This window comes from Zootoca vivipara, chromosome Z1 (genome assembly GCF_965207765.1).
Source record: "Zootoca vivipara chromosome Z1, rZooViv2.hap1.1, whole genome shotgun sequence".
Taxonomy (NCBI): Eukaryota; Metazoa; Chordata; class Lepidosauria; order Squamata; family Lacertidae; genus Zootoca; species Zootoca vivipara.
In genome coordinates, this window is record NC_142583.1 from 51976392 (window position 1) to 52003067 (window position 26676).

At 42.5% G+C, this 26676-nt stretch overlaps 1 protein-coding gene across 8 annotated transcripts in view; it reads left to right on the forward strand.

Moving 5' to 3' along the window:
• Positions 1 to 26676, forward strand: part of LEF1 (lymphoid enhancer binding factor 1) — a 107077-nt gene that overhangs the window by 53501 nt on the left and 26900 nt on the right. For 5 of the 8 annotated variants that reach the window (XM_088660461.1, XM_035111583.3, XM_035111585.3 and 2 more), the window contains exons 5-7: positions 14442 to 14574; positions 20978 to 21068; positions 24987 to 25070. In XM_088660461.1, coding sequence (XP_088516587.1) covers positions 14442 to 14574; positions 20978 to 21068; positions 24987 to 25070 — 308 coding nt within the window. The remainder of the gene's footprint in view (positions 1 to 14441; positions 14575 to 20977; positions 21069 to 24986; positions 25071 to 26676) is intronic. The other 3 variants (XM_035111584.3, XM_088660464.1, XM_088660465.1) reach the window with 1 other exon arrangement.

A 26676-nucleotide genomic window follows, 5' to 3' on the forward strand; every position in this document is an offset into this window, starting at 1 on the left:
GGTTTGGGGAGTGGCTCTAACATTGCTGAGGGCCACCAACCAGAAAAGTCATTGAGGCCACATGAGGCCCTTGGGCCGTGCATTGGACCACCCTGGTTTAGATGCTATAGTCCCCATTTCCCTCGCCCTCTGAATCAGTTTTACAATGCCATATAAATGGGTTGTGCTTTTAAAAAATAAAAATAAAAATGTGCCAATTGGAACCACTTAAGCCACCCCAATGGTGTGTGTGTGTGTGTGTGTGTGTGTGTGTGTGTGTGTGTAGAGGGGGTTATCATGGCAAGGGAAGAAAATTATAATTCTTCTCATGCTGTGCTCCCAATAACTCCCCCCCCCTTCCCTTACACACAGCTGTAATTAATTACAGAAAATGAGGAGGCATAACTGCATGCTATTCATTAACCATAACATGTAGTGTGAACCTAAGATTCTGCTGGAATAATACAGTCAGAGCTGGGAATGATCAAAAGGCATCGGCATGGCACAACTGAGTTGCAGATTAAGCCCACAGTATGTACTGAGTTGGGAACTGAATCTTATGACTTGCCTAATATGTGTTAAATTTTAAGAATTTCTAATCTTGTAGAATTCTGGGAGCAGAACATGTCGTAACAAAAAAAGTACACATTTGCAAAATACGTGCAATCTGAGTAATTGGGAAATCTAATGTTTGTGTACTGTACGTTTCAAATCCTTTAAAAGAAAGGATTCTGCCTGTTTTCCTTTGACAAATTTGAAATGTGTGCTTTAGCTGCTACAGGAATAAGCAGGCAGTTTTAAGTCAAACATACTATATGACTTGGCTAATAGCAACACTCCAGCTTGGGATATGGACAGAAATAATCTCATCTCTCTTTCTGGCCTCAGTGCCAATGAGAGGTCCCTGGCAAAATATTTCAGATGAGCAACAGCTAAAGCTGTCAGGCAGAACAGTCCAAACAGAGAATCTGTTGCGCTGGAGGGCTTTGGATGAAGCAGAGATGTTTTGCTAGCCTCTGTATAATTGCAGGAGGGAAGCCCACTGGCGAGCACCTCAGTGTACTCACCCAAATAGCTGGTGAGTGAAAGCTGCCACTAGTAGTATCCCTGCTGGTGGTAGCCAGCAGAGAACCCCAAAATGGGTGTTTTAGGGTGGGAGGCAGGGCCGGTACAGTATATGTGAGAACCCTACTGTTGTCATGTGACAGCATAGAGTCCAATTTGGCCCTCCTTACCGTGCCAGCCTACAATTTGGCTCAGTAGAGGGGCATTTCCCCCCCTTTCCATTCCCTTCTCCACCTCCCATCCTGGCTGGCATGAGCATTGGGGCTATGAATGTGATGCTACCTGCAGCGCTACATTAAGCTCTGCTGCTGCTTCTAGAGGTGGGGGGGTTAAACTGTCCTCCTTTGTGTGGGTCTTCAAGAGGTGAGTTTGGGAATGTTTTTCTTGCAGGACTGGGAAATATTCAGACCCCGGTCAGCAAACCTAATAGCTCTTCCCCTGTCCCCCATTTATACAACATTCACTCTTTATGGATAGATTCTATAATTGAAAGTCCTTTGGACAGAAATTTAGAGGCCATCAATTTCACCAGCCCATGTACAGTATAGTTATTGCTACAGAATCCAGAGCTGCTGATGAACCATACAATCTTTGAGTTCCTGACAGATGCTGGAATTTCCCCCTGGGGTAGTGGGGGTGTCATCCAATGCTGACTTCCTCTGTATTTTCATATCAGTCTCCAAAAGGTCATGCAACACATCGGCCAAGGTGTTGAGATCAGTTGATCACATTTGCCTGGTTGGCAACAAGTTTCCCATTGATTGAGCATTATTTTTATCTTGGCATGTCTAAAGTGCAATTTTCTCTGGTCCATGCATGTATCTGTCCCCAGCCCTTGCAGGGTAATCTCCCCCTCCCCCTTCCCTTACAACCTGAATCAAACAGGACTAGGTAAAGAAAAAACAGATTCTGCCCCTAAAGCTAACCATGCCCGGCTGCAGAGGAAAATCTTAAAATGCTGGTGCTGCATAGAATTCAATGCTAGCTCCAGGTGGGCCTGGCTTGAGAAAGCCCATGGGTGGAAGGGACATCTAAAAAGGCCCTTTCCCTAATCCTAAACCTACATGTTTCTTCCAGAGGGAGCACACTACAGATGACTTCAGTTAACACTTGTAAAGTCTGGGTATCTTCTTGTTGGGAAAGGCAGTCAATAAGGTACTGTGATACATTCTTGACACAGTGCATAAACTATGGCTGAAGTAGCCCGTGAGGTACCCTTTGGATGTTGTTGGAGTCCAACTCGCATCAGCTCCTGTTAGCATGTGATCAATGGAAAGGGATGATGGGAGTTGTACTCCAACATCTGGAGTGCACAACATTGGCTAACCAGAAGCCGCAGTAGGCTGCCAACCTAGATTACTTTAAAAAGGGATTAGACAAATTCATGGAGGATAAGGCTGTGTGTGTAATACTTCAAGTATGGCAGTTGTTGGGCACGTGAGTGGGAGAGTGGCTGTTGCACTCATGTCATGTGTGGAGGCATCTCATAAGCATCTTGTTGGCCACTGTGAGAGCAGGGTGGCCTTTGGTCTGATCCAGAAGAGTTCTGCTTCGGTTTTTATGACCTGCTTATGTGTAATACTTTTCACTTGGCAGCTTTCATATTTCCTGTGTTTAATTGAAATACTATGTTTGGGTTCTTGCTGACATCCCTCTTTTACATAGTAATTTTCATGTACATATTATTCAGAAACCAATCCAAAGCTCATACTGCTGGTGCACATGCAACATTTTTTACTTCCTTACTTAGCACTTGCATTGCACTGCTTCTGTATGGCAACCTTTATTTGAATGCTATTTTAATACTTTTTTCTTGAGAGCCATGCCACTTTTTGTAGAACACAATAAGGGAAGACAGTGATATGTTTGTTTGTTGTAGAGGTATTTCTTTAGTTGGGCTACCATGTTCTGCTGCGAAAAAAGGCATGTGGGCTTTGGAATTGAGAAGTTGCAATGGCCAGCCAGATGCCTGTAAGAAGCCAGAAAAGGAGGACATGATTCTAGCCTTGTCCTCCATGAATTTGTCAAACCCTCTTTTAAAGCCATCCAATCTGATGGCCATCACTGCCTCCTGTGGGAAGGAATTCCATAGTTTAACTATGTGATAGGTATGTGACAATAGTAGGCTTTTCTGCTTGACCAGGGAAGTCATTCTATCTGTTCATGGCCACAAGCTTCCCATAGGCATTTTGTCAGCCTGTGTGGGGAACAGGATTCTAGACTAGAGACATCTTTGGTCTGATCCAGCAGTTCTCTTACTGTGTTATTATGAATTCCCTTAAACATCCAGGGTAATAAGCATTTTCTGGCAGCATCCTTGTTGTCCAGCTCCATAACCTAGTGTCTATATTCTATAAGAGGGGAATGATTTTGAATAGGCAAATGGCAGGAAGTAAATTCTCCCCCCTCCCCTTTTCTTCACTTCTAATTGTGGCCTCCAGCTGCTACTGTTCATTTTTTATAATAAAAAAAAGATATTGGGGGAAGTTGCATGATGAGAGAGAGAGCGGCACAAGCAAAGGCATTCCAAAGCTTTGTAGTGCTATGGGAAATAATAATGAACTGCCTCATAGAGTCATCATAGAATTGTAGAGTTGGAAGGAACCATGAGGGTCATCTAGTCCAACCCCCTGGAATGCAGGAATCCTTTGGCCCAACGTGGGGCTCAAATCCACATGGTCTACTCACTGTCCCACAGACAGATAAATTGCTAACTGGAAAGTAAAGCAGTTCACCCCTTCTCTCAGAATGCAAAATATTCCTTAAAGCTAATTCCATTGCATCATAAAGACCACATTCAAATTGCCACTAAAGTCAGATGAAAAAGTGTTATTTTACTTGTTTAAAATGTGCAAATGTGCTGGAATACTTTTTTAACTTCTAAAAGATAATAATTTTGGCTTTGTTTATTGGGTGAACACTGTCACCTGGCTATGGGTTATTTTGTTACTATATATATATATATATATATATATATATATATATATATATATATATAGTATCTCATATTGCAAAAGAGCTGGAGCCTAGTATTGTAACTTCTTTAAGGTGCTGTGAAACTCTATAGCTCTATTTGTAAAATACCCCCCTTTCAAACTGGTCAGTGGGGGCATTATAGGCACACTCTCAGGTTAACAGGCTTGAGTGTTCCTTTGCCGTTACCCTTTCATGTTCATAATACATTATGGCATCCGTGTGACAAGGTACTTTTAAGCATGACACTGGGCTATTTAGTTTTACAGACCTGTGAAGTTCTGCATTTTTCTGATACTTTTGCTTTGCTCACCCAGTCATCAGAGTGTGGTGCAACCTGTAGCCTAGACACTTAGATGCTAAGTGAAAGAGTTTTTGTTCAGCTACATCTGCTTCTGAAAAATGATGCTTCAATACAGAGCTTTGACTTTCCCAGGTATAAGGCCTTTATTAACTATTAGAACATAGGAAACTGCCTAATTCTGATTCAGACTGTTGGTCCATATAGCACAGCATTGTCTATAATGACTGACAGAAGCTCTCTAGGGTTTCAGGTAGGAAACATTCCCAGACCTACCCAGAGATGCTAGCAGTTGAACCTGGCATCTTCTGAATGTAAGGCAGATGATCTACCACCAACCTATGCCATTTCCCAAAATGAGTAACTAGTTAGAGGCAGTGTAGGTACTCAACCTTTCACCCTTTTGTGACTGTTATCATCACCATTCCACAATGGAAATTGTTTATTTCTCTTTTACATATCCATACTCATTAGTCATCTCATCCAACAATGAGTTGGCCAGCCAGGGCCCTGTTGCTTAAGAGAGAAAGAAACTGAACACTGTGTAACATTACTGCTGAGTAGGAGCGGATCACTTTGTTTACTCTACTTAGTATATACAGGTGTTGGTTTCTGAGACTGAAAGTGCATATGGAAGGGAAGATACTTCATGTTGACCCTGGAGAGGTTATGCACTTGTTTTGAGTATGGTTAGCCAGTCTAAGGGAAAGATACATAGCTCATGTTCTATGTATGGGTGGGGATGTTGCTGGGCTAAACTCTCATCATTCCTGACCACTGGCCATGTTGACTGGGGCTGATGGTAATTGGTGTCCAACAGTATCTGGAATTTTACAGGTTCTGCACACCCATCTAATGTGTACAATGGCTATAAAGTAAGGAGTTTGCCCCAATTTGCACCCCCCCTTATGAGATTAAGTTGCGATTTGATTCTATTATCTAATGGGTCCAATATGCGATGAATCACACCAAATCTGTTTGCTGAATATATTTCTTTATATATCTGCTCAAAGGATCGTCTTTGTTTTTCTTCTCCCTCTGGGTGTAAAACTGTGTTCAGAGGAATGTTTGCTTTGAATGGTAGCCCTTCTGGGAAGAAAAACAAAATCTTGTATAACTTTTTCAAGCATGAGATTAGTCAGAGATAATCAGAAAGCAACTTGTTTGAGGGAGCCTCCAGACTGTGCTTTGCAGGAGTGATTCAAGTGCATACTGACCTGGAGTGTTAGTTTTTTTCTGGTTTGAAGCAAGTTAAAGTGCTATGTTGCCCTAGTGAAATAAATCCACTTTAAAAATTGACCTTTTGTGGTTAAGAAAGTGACATGGAAATGCACTGAAAATTGTGAGATGGACAAATGGCTGATGTGTTAATCACACCACAAGCAAATCAGGATGAATGTAGGTTGAACATTCATTGTCATGTAGCCACCCCATAACATTTCAGAATGAATGCTCAATAAAGATTGAATATAATCTAACCACCACATAAGCTATGTGTAAGCAAATTGGGATGAATACTGAATAAACAGGTTTGCCTAGAAGGAGCCCTAAGCAAAACCAGGTTAGCAGCAACATTGTTTAGAAGGAAGATATAAGTAACTTTGTGCAGTTGTTTAGCTGAGAAGGAATCAACGAGTTCTTGGTCAAACAAAGTCCAGGTCCAGCCTCTCTCCTAAGATCAGCTGCCCCAAAGCTATGCTTTAGTTTAGGAGAGACGGGACAAAAGGATTGCTAAGCAGCTCTGCTTGCCGTCATTTGGAGATGCTTCCAGGCGAAGACAACTCTAATTGATCTATGCATTACTGTGAAATTCATTGGAGGCTTCTGAATTGGCTCCTAAGGGGACAGCTCTGCAATCAGGTTCCTGCTTCAGCTATGTTGGAACAATGGTTTAAGATGGCTCCTGATTAAAGACGAGCAACACCATGCTGGCTTACTCTGAGCAGCTTCTCCCTACTGGTTGCAAATACAACTTTGCAGGTTGGATACATACCCTGTTGCAAGGGCGTACCCACCACGGGGCAAGTTAGGGCAGCTGCCCTACTCTAGAAGCAGGGCTGGTGGGCAGAGGCGGATCACAGCCCGGCGGAGCGCGAGTTCGCCATTCCCGCCGCGCCGCACCCTCCCTCCAGCTCCCCGCCGCGCCCTCAGGCAAGGCCAAGCGCGGCGGGGAACCAGGGAGCGCGGCGCGGTGGGCGGGAACGCCGAACTCGCGCTCCGCTGGGCTGGGCTCCGCCTCCGCCCACCAGCCCTGCTTCTAGGGAGGGGCACAGCCCGGCGGAGCGTGAGTTCGCCGTTCCCGCCCGCCGCGCTGCGCCCTCCCTCCAGCTCCCCGTCGCGCCCTCTGGCAAGGCCAAGCGCGGCGGGGAACCAGGGAGCGCGGCGCGGTGGGCGGGAACGCTGAACTCGCCCTCCGCTGGGCTGGGCTCCGCCTCCGCCCACCAGCCCTGCTTCTTGGGAGGGGCACAGCCCGGCGGAGCGCGAGTTCGCCGTTCCCACCCACTTTGTGGCCCCTCCCCTTCCGTGCCTTGGCCCCTCCCCTTGCCCCCCCCTAGTTTTGATCCTGGGTACGCCCATGCCCTGTTGTATTAATCCCTGCAAGTTCACTGATTTTTCCTGATTAGTTAAGGGACAATTCGGTGTTGTCTTTGTATCTCAGGTTGCTACACAGGAGCCAACTCCTAGGGGCCACTCCTAGCTTCACCCCCCAAATTTTTTTTGAGGAAGGCACCCCCTGCAAAGTTGATAGGCATCGCCATTCAAACGGTATGCATGTGCCGTGTCATGTGATAGACCAGGGATGTCCAACAGGTCAGTCGCGCTCTACTACTGGTCGATCCCCATGAGGTTTTGGTAGATTGTGGTTGATCGCGGGCTCCCTTTCCTTTGCGATGGCAAAAGAGCATCCGGCCCCGCCCCCTCACCCTGCCCTCCATTCATGCATAATCGCTAGAACGGAAGACGGATTTTTCGCTGTAAGGCTGATTGTTTCAGTAGCGATCTTTTGGTGAGCGATCTTCCCCTTTCCCCTTTATTATTGTTCAACATTTTTGAATCCCCTCCCTTAAAAAAGGTGAACAATTTCTTCCCTAACCCCCCCCAAAAAAACAGGACTTTCCTCCCTAAAAAAAAGAATTCAACAACTTTGACCCAACTCCCCCCCCCCAAAAAAAGTGGTAGATCACTTCCAGTTTTTTATTCTGTGAGTAGATCTCAGTCTCTTGGACATCCCTGTCATAGACTATGCAGGGTGGGGCTTACCTGGCCCCCCCATATTTTATTCAAGTTGGCACCCCTGGGTTGCTACATGCTTTGCATTTTAATCCATTGTCCATTGCCTAGCATGTAGTCATAATGGTATTTCATTTTGTGCAGAAATTTTGGGCAGAATTAAATTTTCTCCAGACTCTGACAAATTTGAAGAATCTTGACATTTCACAGCAGCTGTGGTGCAAGGTGGATATGTATGTCACAGGGACAGGGAATCCTTTTAAGCCTGAGGGCTCTCATTTCCTTGTGGATAACCTTCTGGAGGCCAGCGGGGAAACTGAGCAGAGCAACATACATGATTCTTACCTTTGTATAGTAGGGTACAATCCATACAAGCAAAAGTCATAATTTCCATAAAGACACACAGACATCTCCATCTCAGGGAGGCAAGAGGCATTATGACAGTTCAATGACACATTCTAGTCAGGCAAACGCACTCAAGAAAGATGTGAAGCAGGGCAAGTGAGGGGTATGATGACCTGGCAAGGCGGCATGGCCTGCAGAGAGTCCTGAGGGCCGTATAAAGAGGTCTGGAGAGCCTGAGGTTCCCCACACCTGATACGTCAGCTCGATTGAATTTAGTACTGCGTGATTGTTTCTGTTCCTATTCAATTCTGAATTAGGGGGAGTTGTGCTTGGTCTTTTGCAGTGAATTCCAAAGTACTGTCTATTCAAGAGTTGGAGTTAGACCCCCTTGATGTTATTTTTAGATTTTTTTCTTTTTTGTTCTTGTCTACACCCACCTTCCAACTTACTTAAATTGTATCCTGCTTGCAACATATATAAACATTGGTCCGGGGGGGGGGGAGTGGAGTGATGTGACATCAAGAAAACTTGTAAAGAGAGAGAGAGAGAGAGAGAGAGAGAGAGAGAGAGAGAGAGAGAGAGAGAGAGAGAGAGAGAGAGAGAGAGAGAAATCTGCTATTGATTTTTGCATGAGATGGAGATGGGAGTCTTTATATTTGAATCCTGCCTTCCATGTATGGTATTCCTATACCATAAGAGAAAAACTGTGAGAATACTATTGGACTGGACAGCAAGGCACTCCCTTTGCCATCTTCACCTCTCCTTTTAGGTGATGAGCTCTGACATCAGAAGGTCCCAGACTCAATCTCTGGCTTCTCCAGTTGAAGGGATCTCTAGAAGCTGGGGCTAAGAGAGACCTCTGCCTAAGACCCTGAAGAGCCACTTGTCTTAGGTGAACTAATGGTCTGAACTGGTGTTTTTGTGTGTGTGTGTGTGTGTGTGTGTGTGTGTGTGTGTGGCAGTGGAACACAAGATTCTACTGCTGCTTCTTTTTTAACCCTTGAGATCAGTGGTTCCCAAACAAAAATAGTCAAGTGTTGTCCATTGAGTCTCTGAGATAATGGCAGAATGTTGTTTCTAGTAGAACCTGGGCAAGGTTCTCTCTTACAAGAGTGGTATAGGGTTTTGTACAGGAGTTAGGTTGCCACCATGTCTGCTGAGACAGAAGAAGAATTGTTTTTAAAACATCAGCTCATAAAGAAAGGCGCAGGCAGGCCTGCAATCCTTCAAAACACCAGCAGGAAGATTTTCAGGTTACCCTGTCCTAGAGATTCCTAGACCTTTATTTGTTTTAAACCCCACCCTGCATATTTAACAAACAGCAAGCCAGTTTATAAAAATGTTTAGAAATGGTGCTTGCTTCTTGTTGCAGTATAATTATTGGGTCAGATAATATAAGTATTAGAAGAATACAGATCTTGTTCTTAAAAGTGCTTGAAAGTTCATTTTGTTTTCATATTGCCAATATTAGATCTAAAATGCAACTGTCTTAATTCACTTTGCAAACCTTGGCACGCTGTTGCAAGAAGCACTTTTGTGGTTTATCAAATCAGTTTTGACTTTTTTTTTTGCTGTTTTGATTGCTAACCACTATTTAGGAAACATAGTGTCAGAAACAAATTCTTTGTAACACCCACTGTGCCATAATGGTTCTTAACTGTGGTATGATGTGTGTCTTACCTTGGCAAGTCTTAGAAGAGGCTAAGGACTGAAAACTCGGCAACATTTTTCATAGGGGAACAGAGGCACTGGCTTATTGAGGGCGGGTGTGGTGGGGGAATGTCTCTTGTGTGATGTCGCAACGTCTAATGTGTGAGCATTGCTCCTTCCTTCCAAAGCTGGGCAGAAGCTTTCCAGGCTTTGGGAAGGTGGTGCCAGGCCTCTGAGAGGATGCTGGAGCCCTGCTGGGTGGGCTTTGGAAAGGTGGCATAAAGGCTCTTGGACCCTTTAAGGGACTAGGCTACCCCCCCCTAGCCCACTGACCACACACCACTGTTGGCTACACTCCTGTATGACACAAATCTTTGCTGTTCCCTGTTATCCGCATCAGCAGTGGTTTTCCACAGTGCCCTCAACTTTTTATACACCTCAGTGATGTCTGAACTAAGGCAGCCAGCCAAAGTGCACAGATAGAAAACGTTGTTTTTAAAGGGGGCAGAAGGTGAAAGAGCTCTTTCTGGATGTCTTATGCAGAAGAAAGCAGCTTTTTTGCTATATTGGGAGCCTTTTGTATGGAGGTTAAAGTGGAAGGGGGAAGTTTTGGAGGCTAAAATGAGCCCACGGACCCCCCAGTCAGCTATTCATTTTTAAAAGACACTTTTATAATTTTAATAATAATTATATATATATCACTCATTCATTCAAACAAACATGGATTCTCCCAAAACATCAGTGTAGTATTTTTTTAAAGAAAAACCCCAATAAAAATAAAAAATCAATATAATATCTGAGAGGTAATACATCAAATCTATTCAACCAGCTAAAACAATACAGTAAATAGCTTGGGCAATTACAGTAATTGGATACCAATTAGAAACACTCAGACTACTAGTCTTACCTCCTTCAGGAGGGTATTCCAAAGTCAATTGCCAAAAATGCCTTGTCCTTCCTAACACAACTTTCCTAGAGGTAGAACTTGGAAAGGGGCCTAATATGAATGTCTTCATGTGAGGGGCAGGTAGATATGGGGTGGGGGGAGGTGTTCCAGTGATTTAGCCCTTTAAAGTACTTGGAACTGGGCTTGAGAACAAAACGACATCCAATGTACTGTAATTCCTTCAGTATATATGCTGCATAGCTCCCATCTAGACCAAGACCTTTTCATACCAAGGGGGCTGCAAGATTACTTTGACACAGAACCCGTGGACTGCATACTCCCTTGTCATGTGTGCATGCATAGTGGGGGCGGGGGGAGAGTGAGCCCTACTTCCTAGTCCTCTTGCTGTACAGTATTCCCAAAGCTGGCTGAGTGAGGCACTGGGCTTAGGGAAGGTGGTGTGAGGCTCTGGCAGGGTCCTAGAACCCTCCCATCACCTTCCTAAAGCTAGGAACTCTGGCAGCAGAATTCCACACTAATTGCAGCTTCTTAACCATTTTTAAGGGCAGCCCCACATGATCCTACTTGGAGGTTACCAAAGCATGGATTGGTGCAGCCAGGCTATCCTAGTTGAAGAAAGGCCCAGCTAACAAACCAGCCTAAGCTGGCTAAAGGTGTTCAGAACCACTAAGGTCTCTAGTGACAATACTGGATCAAGAAGCATCCCTAAGCTGCATTCCTGCTCCTTCAAGAGGGAGCGCAAGCTCATTAAGCACATGCACAGCCCATTTCTGATCCCAGGAAAGATCAATTCACAGTGTGTTCATCTTATCAGGATTCATCTTTAGTTACTGGCCTGTTGTTGTTGTTTTTGTTTATTCGTTTAGTCGTGTCCTACTCTTTGTGACCCCATGAACCATAGCATGCCAGGCACTCCTGTCTTCCACTGCCTCTCACAGTTTGGTCAAACTCATGTTAGTAGCTTCAAGAACACTGTCCAACCATCTCGTCCTCTGTCGTCCCCTTCTCCTAGTGCCCTCAATCTTTTCCAACATCAGGGTCTTTTCTCATGAGGTGGCCAAAGTATTGGAGCCTCAGCTTCAGGATCTGTCCTTCCAGTGAGCACTCATGGCTGGTTTCCTTCAGAATAGATAGGTTTGGTCTTCTTGCAGTCTATGGGACTCGAAAGAGTCTCCTCCAGCACCATAATTCAATTCTTTGGCGATTAGCCTTCTTTATGGTCCAGCTCTCACTTCCATACTGGCCAGTTACTGAGCCTAAACAGCAGTTCAGCACCTCCTAATGCATGGTGGTTGCAAAAGTTCCCATAAATGCTCATCTTTGAAAATGTTGCTTGCTCAGTACTGTTTTCTGACATTTTTCCCTTTGTTTCTAAAGTATTTGTAGTAACAGTAATACTAATACTAATATGGTTTTCTTCCCAGGAAACGGAGGCGTGTAGCTATAGATAATCTGAATCTGGGTAACCAATTTGCGTCTTTTGAAAAAGGAGAGATGATGGCCATTTGAGCTATCACCTTTGGAAGCCAGCTCCTATACCTTAATGAGAATCTATACAGCTTTTATTACTTGGCCACAAATAATGGGCCTAATGCTTGTTGGCTTTAAAACACCTATGAGTAGCACGGCTTTTTCTCTCCTGCCTGTGCACTGTCTCCCTCTTGCAAAATATAAGACAAGGCCAAAGCTTAAATTAAAATCCTCAGGTTCTTATCTCCTTCCCACAGGAAAGCAAATCTGTGTTGAAAACCGTAAAATTAAGAGGAGAGCAAGGATAGCATAATTTAGCAAAAATTCATGGCAGAAGATTCTGAGCCTATATGACTGGAGGGATAGGTCAGACATTAAGATGATACCACTTGCTAAAGCAGGCTCTTAAGGTGGTGCTCTGAAAACAAGGGAAAGTATGCAATGGGGGGGGGAGAGACACACAAAGAAAAAAAATATGACTCTGGCTTTGTGTTCGTTCGTTCCTAACTAGAAAGGCTTATTATACACAGACACTTCTCCTGCGTTGTATTTTTAAATATGGGCCAACAAATTCTGATCATATTAGCATTCGACTAAATCTGGATCAGTTTCCTCTTTCCTTAGCTCCCAATATTTTACATTATTTGAAGTTCTTTTAAAGCAGTATCTGCATTTTGATCTGAAGCCTCCCTTCCCTGTACAACCATCCGTCATGATCTTAAATTTATGAGCAAAAAAAATATTGCTTAAGGGGGATCCAGTAGGAGTCTCGTAAAAATACGCTACGGTTTCTTTCTTGATAGCGTAGCGCCCATCTACAGAAAAAGAGAAAATTAAACTACAGAACATGGTGTAATAATGCAAATGAGTCTCAAACATTTTCTGTGTTTTGCATAGACTTAGCCTGTGGGGAGAAAATTAGGAATTATTCTGGTAACTCCAGCATTTTTTTTCAGCTTGAGGGGATTTCTGCATGTAGTAGTAGAATATCTTGATTTTTTTATTTTTAATGCTTTGCTAATTTCTAGCAAATACTGGATACAGTTTTGTTATATGAGCTTTGTTTTACCTTAACATCCATGGTAGCACTACTCTGAAAGAAATGACTATGATTCAGTAAGGTGGGTGGTGTTTTTGTGGTACACTTCCATTATTATTCCTTTTGTTTGATATGAGCTAGGCTCTCCTCCACCACCACCACCGCAACATTGTAGTATCATTTTCAGAGTAACCTAAATTTGGGGTTACATGCAGTTTGGGAGTGGGATGGTCTAAATGAAAATGAAGCAGTACTGTATTGGGAATTTTCATATCTACCGTCAGAATACACTGGTGAAATTGTACTGCATGACTTGATAAAATATGATGTCTTGGGAAGAAGATGCACTCGGGGATATTGCAGTGAGAAGGGGACTTGCCTTGGAGAGTAGTTCTATGAACTATGGTGGTGGGCAGATTAAATATAGAGAGGCAATAGTGAATATTACTTTACCAGTGCTATAGAAGTCTGTCTTTCATAGTATGTTATCAAAATAAGAATAATATACATGTCTTTAACAAATTTTTTTAAAAAAAGCTTGTAAGACTTGGGCACTGGAAACATAAAATAAGGTGATGACAGACACCAGCACTGCATCTGTATCAAGGGTGGGGTACATGAGACCATCCAGATGTTTCTGTACTCTCATGTCCCATCCGCCCCAGCTAACATGACCATTAGCCAGGGATGATGGGAGTTGTAGTCCTGACAACATTTGGCAGACTGCAGGCTCCCCACCCCTGATCTCTATGAATGACTCCACTGAGACTTAAGCATTCCCATATTTAATGCTGAAAACATCATGGCAGAGCCCAGATGAGTGATCCAACCTGACGGCCACACTTTTTACACCAGTTGTTGTTTACTGCTAGATCCCTGGCTGCATCTCTGACATTTTTAACATAATACATCAATTAATACATATTCCCAAAGGGGTGGCTAGCTCCTCGTACCTGGCCTTTTGAACTGTAGTGGATAATGTGCCCATCCTGCTGTTTAGTAGGCTCCCCCCCCCCAACCGGTGATGAGAATATTGCTGTGTGAAGCAGGCCTGTATGACTTCTGACCATTCACAATGAATGCTGCCTCAGCAGCCATTAGTTATAGCTAGCACACCTTGCATTTTCAGTCCCAGGTAGATGGCAAAACTAGAAGGTATGTCAAACCCCTGGCAAGTCACATTAAAAGGCCAGTGGAGTAAAGGTTGTGTGGATCCAGGTGGAGTACGGTAAAGAGATTGTGGAAAACCTGCTTAGTCCGTGGACCTGAAGGTGTGGTGTTGTGTGTGTGTGTGTGTGTGTGTGTGTGTGTGTGTGTGTGTGTGTGTGTTGTTTAAACTGTCACCTTTATGTACACTTAACTGCTTGGTTATTTAAAAGCTAGGCAGATAAACATGCTTAAAAAAAACCTCTCACAAAAACGTGACAGGCCCTATTTAAAATAAAATCCCTGAAAAATGCTTTTTGTTTTTTTGTTTGCAGTCCAACAAAGTACCGGTGGTGCAGCCTTCCCATGCGGTCCACCCTCTCACGCCACTTATCACCTACAGTGATGAGCACTTTTCTCCAGGGACGCATCCATCACACCTCCCCTCAGACGTCAACTCAAAACAAGGTGAGAGGCCTTAATTTATTTTCAGCTGTTTGACAGAATAGCCAGCCATGTTTTGCCCCTTAGCTCAGGGATGCTAAAGGCAACAATTATTCTGTCCTAAAAGGTATCTTAATCAAGGAGCCAAATGCCTAGGTTTTCCTGGTTCACTTTTGTGGAAATAACCGCAATTGAAGTCCTTGGCGCCCCCTGCCATTTTACCAGTGTAGTACATAAGTTCTAAATTACCAGTGCATTAGGAGGTACTTTCCCCAAAATTGGCTTCCGATAGGTGATAGGCGGATGCTATGAACCTTTCTTAATGACTAACCAAATTCTGTTTTAAAATTTAGATTAGGCTTCCTTTAGAGGAAATCAAGAGGCTGTTCAACCTGAAGCTTTCCCTTTCATCCAGCTGTTTCATCTGCATTTGAATAAATAATAGCCATTTCTTACTTGGTTGGTTGGTTTTCTGAAAGTTTAGCTTGGACACTAATCTTAATTTCAAATATTACCACAGAATCTTAAATACTGTTTATGGTGTGCTTTCAGAATTTGAAATTGATCTTGCATTATTATGTATGTGTTTGCTTTCGGTTACCTGAATTTTGAACTTTGCTTCGTAATAAAAATTTCATGTGTGTGGTTTTTTTTCTTTAAAGAATAATTCCCCAAGTTTTTCTTACAGTAATATATGAAGTTTCTAATGGGTAAAAATGTAGAGGCTGTTTGTGCCTAGTTGAGTGGTAGAGCATTTGCTTTATGTCCAGAAGGTCTGATTTTCGATCCTCAGCATCTCCATGTGGGGCCAGAAGGGTCTTCTGTCTGAAACACTGAGCAGTCACAGCCTGCCACTTTAGACAGAATTGAGCTGGACAGACTGAGTATAAGGCAGCTTCTGTCGCTCCTGTATTTTATTGCCTAGACTGCTGGAGCGTAGTTGTTGTTCCTTTGAATTTTGGAGTGCAAGAGACAGCTTAGCTGGCTTGGGGAGTGGCCACTGCATTGATTGGCCACTCTGCAATCATTGCTGATGATATCTACTGTTGCGATTGCTTAGAATCTAGTAGAATATACATAGGTTAGAGTGGTTGCGACAGTTTAGGCTTGGTATACCATGCTATGTTCGGCAGTGTTTCTGAAAACAACTGAAAAATCTATGGTGGGAGGGGAGAAGGACTTAGAAATAAGATGCTCTTGGCTCTTTAGTGTCTCCTGGGCAATTTTGTGTCCCATGATGTGGTCATGTCCAAACCTGCCATTTTGGAAAGAAGTGACCAGCCACATAAATGTGGTTTTGGACACATCCCTGATCCTCTCAGATGTCGACATGTTGCTAAATTATGTATCAACCCATTGGAATTTAACCAAAGGGCAATGAGATTGGCTTTTGCATGCACTCACAGTGGCTAAATGCTTAACTGGAAGGAAACATCCTCTCTCCCTCCTCTCCATCATGCAATGGACAGAAAACATGATCCAACTGGCCATTTATCAGAAAGAGCCTTCCATAAGCAGGAAAATGATGGGAAATACTCAGATATATGGGCCCTCTACACAGACTTGCTTGCATAAACAATGGATGCTGGGCAAGTTTGGGATGATAAGCTAATTCTATCTCCCCTCTCTTCACATCGGTACATAATGATTGCTCATTGTAAATTTCTTTACAGTAATTTTAAATGTCCCTTGTATTTGTGAAATTTGTATTTGTCCCCATTCTGTATATAAAATATTCACACACATAAAAGAAGTAGTAAGGTGCTAAAAATGGCTGGTTTTTCAATCATTTATAATCTGAATTTGGATATGAGACAGCATCTCTCCAGCAAGAACTTTTCCATGTGACATTGTCTTGTGTCTCTGGGCAATGCTCCATAGCCTAGCATGCAGTTTAGCAACATGTGTGGTGAGGGAAGAATGGTGTGGCAAGACTGACCCCCATCTCCTTGGCCTAGAGATTGTCACCAGCTCTGCTTCTGAATCTGGGGGAAACAGGGGAACACTTCCCTTTATCAAGGGTAAAAGAGCCAGAACAGCGACTGTTTTTCTCATGTCTCATGTCTTTTTAGATTTTGAGCCTGAGAGTAGGGACCATCATAGAACTGATTCTTGAAAGCTGCTCTGAGAGCTTTTATTGTTACTAATTAATTGATTAATATACCACCCTTCATCCAAAGATCTCAGGACAGTTCCCAAGATAAAAATACAGGATAAAAACACAAAATAAATAGTTAAAACAAAAAACAAAACAATAACAGATAAGGACAATAATGGGAGTGTAGGAACGGGGACTTTAAGCTTTTGTCCCCCTAGTGATTGTAGCATGAACCGGGGGCCCCACACCATCTATTTGCCACATAAAATTTTCTGCCATTATGGCTTTCCTTCACCCACCCCCAAATGTTGAAACCTGTTTTGATTATATTGAATTTTGATGTAGTCAGATTCCCCCCCCCCTCAAAATGACAGGGTCACTTATACCTCCTCTTACTTAGAATAGAGGACTTTACATATGAAAAGAGACCAGCGGTTTTTGCGTTGGTTCTTTAATGCACTAAATAAATCAATGGTTTAATGGTCTCTGTGACCATCATTCTGTGTGCCTCCTTGGGACATGAGATTTAGGTAGAGCATGAAAACCATAGGGCTCATCTGGGACTTGGATTAGCTTTAATCCTTGAGGTGGTTTTTTTGAGTTTGTAGCATTTCTACATTCTTGAGAATGTGAGTTGATGGATCATTTCCAATGGGACCTCCTTATGCCATTGCAAAAATACTAACCAATACAAAAGATTGACCTTGGCGCCCACAAGAGTCAGAGACAAGGAGCTTAGCTGAAGCTGGAGTGACAATCAGGAGCCAAATGAATCATATCAAGTGTGACCATTACACGCCTGAAAATGATTCTTAATTAACCACCGATCCTCTGTGGTAGCAAGTTTCCAAAATCTGTGAATCACAAGGGAACCACAGAAAATGTACAAGCAGCAATTTACCTAATCTAATAAGTCTGGTCTGCTGCCTATTTGGAACTGCTGTTTTTCTGCTCTCTCGGCCCCTCTGAAAATGTTTCGTTCTGATTTATTTTTCAAGACTTGTTTCCAGTGGAACCTTTAAGAGAGAGAGAGAGATCAGATAAGCCTCCCCATATACTTTTATTTTATCACTTTTTGCAGGGTGGGGAATCTGTGGTCTTCTAGAAGTTGTTGGACCCCCCAAAAAAAATCTCCCTCAAACATCATAGCCCAATGGTCAGGGATTAAGGGAGTTATTGTCCAATAACATCCAGCAGGCCAGAGGTACTCCACCCTTGACTTATAGGCTGTAACCTTCTTCCTCTCTTTCTTTTTAAATCAGAGTGAAAATTAACCATGCTATATAAAAACTACTGGTCTTGTGGCCTAAGCTTTTGTGAACCAGATCTTCCTCCATCAGAAACACGAAGCAGTCTCCTAAGTGGGTAGGTATATATATGTATATCCTAGTATAGAGAGAAGGAAGCTTTTAAAAATTACGAATCGCGTATAAATGCTGAAGACAAAAGGTCAGTCAGTGGAAGGCAGGACAGCTGGTGCATCACAGTACCGACCAGAGCACAAATGAATACTGAATCCAATCTGGTAAGCAGTCTGGGGAAAGGGTCTCTGTAGCTCAGTGGAAGGGCATCTGCCTTGCATGCAGAAGGCCACAGATTCAATCCCCATCATTTCCAGGTAGGGCTGGGAATGATTCCTGTTTGAAACTGTGGGGAGCTGCTGCCAATCAGTGTTGACAGTACTGGCCTAGGTGGACAAATGGTGTGACTTGATATAAGGCTGCTGTGCAGTGGGGCAAACAGGTGAGCATGAAGAATGATGAAGTCACAAGAAGAGAGCCTTACATAGACCCAACCTTCTCCACAAGTTTGCACTTTGCAGTGTGTTCCCAAAACAAAGCAATCCATCTATATTTTCCAGCATTATTTTCTATGCGAAACTCCTGCATGTTGCAAGGGCCCACAAGAGTGGTGCCCTTAACTCACCTGGCAAAATTGTTAACCTGTTCAGTCTCACGCTGACTTGGGCAGAAGAGTCATGTCTTGTCTTGGAAACTCTCTTTCGGCTCAGTGACACCTGCATATATGTTGCAGAGGTTTACAGTGATGGAAGTTTATTTCCACCATCCCCAATTCAAGGAATACTTCAGTCACATCACTCAGCAGTGCACTGATGACAACAACTATCCTCTCGACACTAGAAAAGAGTTAAATGTGTGGAGCTCTCCTGGGGCTTTCAATATAGATTGGACTTTTACATGGAATGTTTATATCTTCATGCAGCTTGCCGGGGTCAGAGCTGCAGGGGGAAACCTTCCTACAGAATTTCAGGAACAGATCTACGCAGACACACCCAATATTATCCTAGCTGCTATCCTGAATGCAGAAACTAGATAATCCTGTTTCAAATTTTGGCATTCTCACAGGACAGGTTCCTTACTAAGAAGAGTTTATTCTTGGGTCCAAAATACCTGCAGTCATACTTATCTTCCGGGCATCACAGTCTTCCTGGAAACTACAATTTACTGACATACTTATATGCTCCAAGCTGCCATTCAGGTCATACCACAGAATACATTGTTTACTGGATGATGTAACTGCATTTATCCATTCCTTTGGAGACTACCACCTTCAAGTTTTACATAATGCATTCTTAAAACAGGAGCACTCATTTGGGAAGAGGGGAAAACAGATCAACTAAGTCAAGGCAGGTACAAAGGAGTTGCTGTCAGTGGACTGGACCCAGCAAAAGGCTAACTGAATGCCATTTACTGTCTACAGCTCATCCTGGAAGATGATATTCTTAACAGATAGCACTTTTTAACTGAAGCAACTGCTAACCAGCAGCAATAGGTCACCTAATGGAGATTAAAATATATATAATGGTGCCATTTTGTTACCCTAGCTATTCTGGCAACACTGTCATGGGACCAAACTACAATGGCCATAAAATCAAAGTCTTGTTCATCTACTCATCCTCTAACATGGTATGACTGAGCAGTGATGTCCTTCTACCATTGCCTTAAATCAAATAAGTTTATTTCTCATGCAATAAGATAAATGGGCACAAATTGGTGATATATGAATACCAGCAGGGAAGCATTTCAATTCCCAGGGCATTTTGTGGTCCCAAGAGATCACAAGATCATGGTATTCCTATGTCAAGTTTCAAATGTGAGGAGTATGACTCTCTTAGCAAATTTGATGCTCTGATGTTTCATCTGAGCAAATCGTAGGAATTGCTAGATCACTGCAGAAAGCAATTGTTAGGTGTGTGTTTAAGCTATTGATCTTGCAATGCCTGTTCATTATCAGCATCCACTAGTCAGTGGGTTACATCCGTTCCGATTGGATCTTGAAGTCGTTTGTGTTCTGCATAGCACTGTGATTCACTTACTGCTATGTCCTGTATTGCTTGACCTTTTGACTTTGCTTTAGAAACACAATCAATCACTCTTCCTTCTCTTTGTACTCAGGGTGTATATACTTACCCACTGAGTAGAGTATATATCTGACAAAGTGGGCTCTGGTGCATGAAAGCTTGTGCCACAATCAATTTATTAGCACTTAAGATGCTGTAAGATTTTGTTGTTGTTGCAACAGATAGATAGCTATAACTATCCTCCTGGAACATGAAATGTATTCTAAGAGCCAGTGTCTAGATTTTATTGCAGCTGTTCACACCAAATCCAAGGCTTGGATTAACAGGTTCTTACAAACATCTGTGGGCCTTGGATAGATATCCAAATTTGCTAGATGCTGACACCAGCCGTTCTTACAGAGTGGCTATACGGCATGTAAAATCCCTAATTTGATTGTTCCTTCCAACTCTAGAATCCTATGATAGAATCTGTGACTGTTTCATTGAATGACAGTGGTTTTTGTTACCATAAACGATGTGCATAAGTAAGTAACAACTTAAGTCCCTTAATTTAAATGGGGCTTAAGCACGTATCTGGATCCAACCCCTAATATCTTGGGTTCTATAGCTCTGTTGCACAAAGCAGCTGTAGCAAGCACATTTCTGACCTGGATCATATACCAGCTGTAGCATCTAAGAATTAGTTTCAGCAGAGAACATGCCAGCTTTTAGCCTTTCCTCTGTGTGTCTTTGGTTTGGTTGACAGTTTGGTCCTAGTTGCCCTGTTGCTATCAACTTTTAGAGCAAAAAATATATTGAAATTTAAGCATTCATAATCTGGGCTGATGAAATGAGTCGTGTGGGTGTTTGTTTTTAAAGTGAATCTAAATGCTAAATGCACTACGGGCTTAGAGGTTTTGTTCCATTTTCTTTTTAATTTATGGGCGAGTTGCTTCTATTTCTTTTTAACACAGTATTTCATAATTTGATGACCAAAATGACAACTTGCGCTCTATACTTTTCAACAGGCATGTCCAGACATCCTCCAGGTCCTGATATGCCCACTTTCTATCCCTTGTCTCCCGGTGGTGTTGGGCAGATTACCCCACCTCTTGGCTGGTAAGAACCTCCTGGTGCTTCCGAACTAAGTTTGTGTGTGCTTGCATAGTTGTGTATGTGTATGTGTGTGTTTGTTTTTGTTTTAAAATAATAATAATTGCTGCCTTTCTGGGCTTGAGAAGTATCTCCTACCTGTTTACATTTTTTTAAAAAAAGTAGAAATCCAATGAGTAAATAACAAAGTAGCAATTGATTGTAACTAGCAATTGTTTCATAAACTGTAGGTTTGTATTTACTGAACTCTAGTATATATTATACCTTCAACATGGTTCATTTGGCCCAGTGCTCACAAGGCCTTTCCTCTAAAATGTTTGCAGGGTTCAGGACTGGGACACACACATGAATGCCACTGAGCATGTGCACTGCCTTCTTGCCACTGAATAATTGCAATTGATTTGCTCAATGCACTGTCCGTGTGGCAGGTGGGTCATTTTCATAGCGTCATAGAATTGTAGAGATGTAAGAGACCCCCTAAGAGTCATCTAGTCCAACCACCTGCAATGCAGGAATCCTGTCCACAGCTATCCCTGAGTGGGCTTGAGACCCCATCCTTCTGGTTACCAGACAGACACACGGACCACCATTGGGCACAGAGTGAAAACACAATTATTCGAGCACTTTCCATCCAAATTCAGAAAGATGAGTAACAGAAGATCAGGTGACTTTTCAGCATGTTCATCGTGCAATCACAGCTAAAGAAGAGCCGTTGCAGAGTGACTGTGTATAATTTACCTTCAGTAATACTTCCCCCAGTCATATTAATAAATTGCACTGCCATCCAGCAAGAGAGTGATTCAGACATGGACAACAAAAGAATGACATCTGCAGTGTAGTGAGCTAAAATGATATATTCTTTAGAGTTCTATAGCTGGCAATTTCTGCACCTCTTTGGGTTTGTTATACTGGGAGTGTGCATTTTGGCATTTCGCCACACACATCAGACATGAAAATTCCACAGCTGTAGGCTCTCTACACCTTGTTAGATTGGGCCCAAACCTTTGAGTAATCTTCCCTCGATATTTTGGAAAATAACAGCAAAATGGCTGTCAGCACCATGAGTAAAAAAATGGCTGCAACTTTTCAAAATGACCTTGTAATTAGAAGAGAATTTGAAAGAGCAGGATGTGTGGTGCCCATTCTGTTTTGTACAGCTGCTTTTACACTATGGAAGCATTTCTCATGGTTTTGATTCTAGCTTTTAAGTTTTGGCATTTCCTTGAAATGGTTTCTCAATGCAGATGTTTTTGCAAAGAGGGTGAATCTGGAGGAAAATGCTGATAATACAAATGATGGAAGTCTAGCATAGATTACTCTTACGCTCTGCTTACTGTAGCTGAAAATGTGCTATATTTGGATTTATTTTTCTTTCCCCCAACCCTTTGGTGCACTGGCCCTCCCTACTGCACACACGCAGAGCTCTGTTTAAGTGTGAAGACCGTCATGGTGAGCATAAGAAAGGGCCAATAGCTTTGGAAATGCCAATTTCTTAAAACATTAAATCTGTCAATCGATAGCTCTGCTTAAATAGAATTGAGCGAAGTCTTTCAAGGATAGATCAATTATTCTCTCTGAACTTTGCTACTCAAGTGTGTTGAATCCTGCTCAGAAGTTGCATCAATGCAAGCTGGAGGAAAAGACAATGTAAACTAAGCAGAAAAAAGTTCAAAGTATTTGAAGCAATCAATTTGTGCTAGTGAGATATGGCATTCTGAAGAAGACTGGAACTTCAAACTAAAGAGCTCAATGGTTTGTTTTCTGTGTGCACTGCTTTCTCTCTCCCTCTCTTAAGATTCATGTTTTGCACTCAAGTTGCTTGCATATATACTCATCTTTTGGTAAAAATACATGCTTAGTTTTCACTACCAAAAAAGAGAACTGTACCCATCTTTTCAAACCATATTAGGTAACTTCAGTAGGTCATGGAAAAGTGATGCTGTCAACAAGACAATAAGCTGCCTCAACACCTTGCCTAGAAAAGACTAGGCAAAAACAGAATCTTGTGAAGCTGCAGAGGGCAGGGGTGCTTCTGATACTTGTCTCCTATGGTGCACTCAAGCTACCGCATTTCAGGAATCTGAATCCACTATGCCCCCTTTATATAGAAATCATAAATATTAAAAAATGCAATTTATTTGCTAATATACAGTCTTTCCCCAAATAAGTCCAATAAGTTTTGGCAGGACTATTAAAATAATGAACTCAGTATCTTATAATCCAGGCATGTCCAACAGGTAGATCGTGATCTACCGGTAGATTACTGTACATCGACGGTAGATCACTGGTAGATCATTGGCTCCCCCCAAAGAAGCTGAACAACTGCGGCTCCCCTTTAAAAAGCTCAATATTTTACCTGCTCCCTGAAAAAAAACTCAACAACTTTGACCCAAACCCCCCCAAAAATGGGCCTTCCTCCTTCCTAAAAAAAGCTCAACAACTTTGACCTGAACCCCCCAAAAGGGGGTAGGTAGATCACTGCCAGTTTTTAACTCTGTGAGTAGATCGCATTCTCTTGGGAGTTTGCCACCACCCCTGCAAGGAATTATATTAATTAGACTAAAGAACTAGGTTTGATGTTATCTTTAACCTGTATATATTATGTATAATATTTTTTTCCATAAATTTATTGTGTGTTCACCCTCTTGGCCTCGTTTGTAATAGGTAACTTTAGTAAAGAATGCTGCTGATCAAAAGCTACTATCCACTCACTGAAAGAAGGATTTTAAAGAGTTTCAGTTACCACTTACAACCAATCTAGCAATAGGTAAATTAGGTAAATAAGTAGTCACTAATCCAAATCCTCCTCATTTATTATCTCATCTAAATATGCAGAGAGAATCAGTTTAGGTGTTTTAGGAATGTTGCAGCCAGTTATATTATTACTAGCACTTTTTGCCAGAAACTAGATATATAAGGACAAGTCATCAGCTTCCAAAATTTAACATTTCCAACATATATCCTCTTCACCTCATCCTGATAGAAGAAAATATATAAATTTGAAGTACCACTGAAATAGAAATTTATATTTACTTTAATGGTTATTTGAGTAACATTTTATTATTTCTTTATTTTGCATGACAAAAACCTATCCTATACTCCTAAATCCTGTTAATTTAAGGATATGTTTGGTAAAGCTAGCAGTTCTTAGGATCTAGGCCTCATTTATGCTCTTTTTGCTACATGTGGAGGTTTATCTTCCCAAATAATCGTCATAATGATACCTTGCAACACCCTGAAGTGACTTTACTGACAAATTAATGTTCTTTGGGAGTTACTGATGCACGAACACTTTTCAGAAATATAATTAGTCCCATGGTAAAAACTTTCCCATTTTTAATGTACTGTATTGGCAGACTGATGTGTAAACATCTGTTGGTTGCAGTGGAACTATAAGTTTTGTCTCACTTTGACTCTCAAAGAATCATGAGAGTTGCAGTTCACAGAGGATTCTTTGTTAGAGACCAATAGACACCCACCCTCTTTTCACAGAACTATAGTTTCTAGGGTTTCACTGGCAAGTAAATAATGCACCCCTTATCACAAAGCAAATTCTAGTTTATTCGAATCCATTTTATAGAAAGTGTTAAAGGTAGTGTTAAAGGTTACCCAGTTCAAGTTAATGTTCCCAAGATCTGTGATGGTGGTATTTCTCAGTAGGGAATCTGTAGAACAGGCTTCCTCAACCTCGGCCCTACAATTCCCATCATCCTTGACTACTGGTCCTGCTAGCTAGGGATCATGGGAGTTGTAGGCCAAAAACATCTGGAGGGCCGAGGTTAAGGAAGCCTGCTGTAGAACCCTAAATGCAGTGCAGTATGCTTTCGTTGATACCTAGCATCTCAACTCATTGGTGTTTGGTAAAAAGGCAAGCTCACTTCTGTTACAGTATTATTGATGGGTTCCTTTCTTCTGTGACCTCAGGCAAGGTCAGCCTGTATATCCCATCTCAAGTGGATTCAGGCAGCCCTACCCACCCTCACTTTCAGTCGACACTTCCATGTCAAGGTAGGTCTAGGTGCGGAATGAGTGGCTGAGGTGTAACTGCTGGAATTAGAGGGGCAGTTTGCTCCCCTGCTTGCATCCTGGTGTATGCCTCTGCTTGCTATCCCCTTCCCCCAGTCAGCTAAAATGCATTTATACCTATAAACTATACTGTGTATATACAGCTTACCTAAATCACATGCTAATGACCTTCAGCATATAGTCAGGGCTGGAATCTGAGACAGCCTACCCCAAACCTGGTGCCCTCCAGATATTTTGGACTACAACTCCCACCAGTCCCAGCCAACATGGCCCAGTAGTCAGTAGGGATGGGAGCTATAGTCCAAAACATCTGGAGAGCACCAGGTTGGGGAATATTGGTATAAAGGCACGTGTTACCGCAGCCTGGCTGAAGCTAAACAGGTCTGGGTTTGATCAGTGTCTGAATAGGAGACTTCTTGGAAACCCTAAGTAATTCTATGGGTAATGCAAAGAACGGTGGAATATAAATGGGGGGGTGGGGGGGAAGACCGGATAGTCATTCAAACTGCACTGGTGTTTGTCATTTTGCATCACATGAATATAACCACTAAATATAAAATGGTCACTCCTTTGATCAGAGTCGCTTTGGCTTCACTCCCTGCTCCTGGGCTTTACTCTTTTCGTGTAGATTGCAGCACCTCAAAGAAATTTCCAAGCCCAAATCTGTTTTAAAATAAAGGCAATGAAGCTGTGTACACATGGTTATATCTGTAATGGTGGTGTGTGAATGGGTGGCAGTGTTAGTGCAAGCAAGCAGCACTAACTGGGACTTGGCAAGGACAACACTTTCACATCACACTTTACATTTCTGCACTATGGGAAGGTGGGCTCTATACCCTGTGCTTGGTGTACCCAAAGGTTTCAGCAAACCTCTGCTTATTTTGCAGGTGTAAAACACAAAACTGTTGATTAACACAGGCATTCACATTTGCTATTTAGGTGTGGGTTCTATCACATTTCTTTACATGTGCTTTTATCACGTAGGGACCAATCCTATGCACAAGAAGCCTGCACTGGTGTAAGTTAAACTTGCATAAAGTTACACCAGATCCAAACCCCATTCACCAGTGGGACTGCTGCTCTGCCTAAGCCTGGTATTTAAAAATAGTGTTCTATGCCAGGTTGCCAAGTCACATGATCAAGTTGAATGGGCTTAGGATCCAGCCTAAGTCCTCCCCTCTGATCACACCCCTGCCACATCCCTTTCTGCTGATTTACGCCAGCCTTGGTTAAGGCAGGATGAGCAAATTACACCAGCATATCTTCAGCTGAATCAGCTGGCTGAGCCATAGATCCGCTGCATCCTAAACTGCTCATCCTGGTGGATTTTGTCATAGGATTGCCCCTTTAATCACTGTTTTATGCATCTTTAGGAATAAGATGTCTTGAAAATTCCTAGTTGAGCAAGCCACCATTAAAAACATTTCAGTGTGCTCTTTAAGAGTGCATGCCCAATTTCCCTGCCCTGTGAGTTTCTTGATGGAATATGCAAGAAGGTTACGTTACCAAAACATTTCAGGAAGACGGGGGGGGGGGGGGGGAGAGAAAACCAAAGAAGCCTCAGAGGGGAAGTAGCAAACTAGTTCAG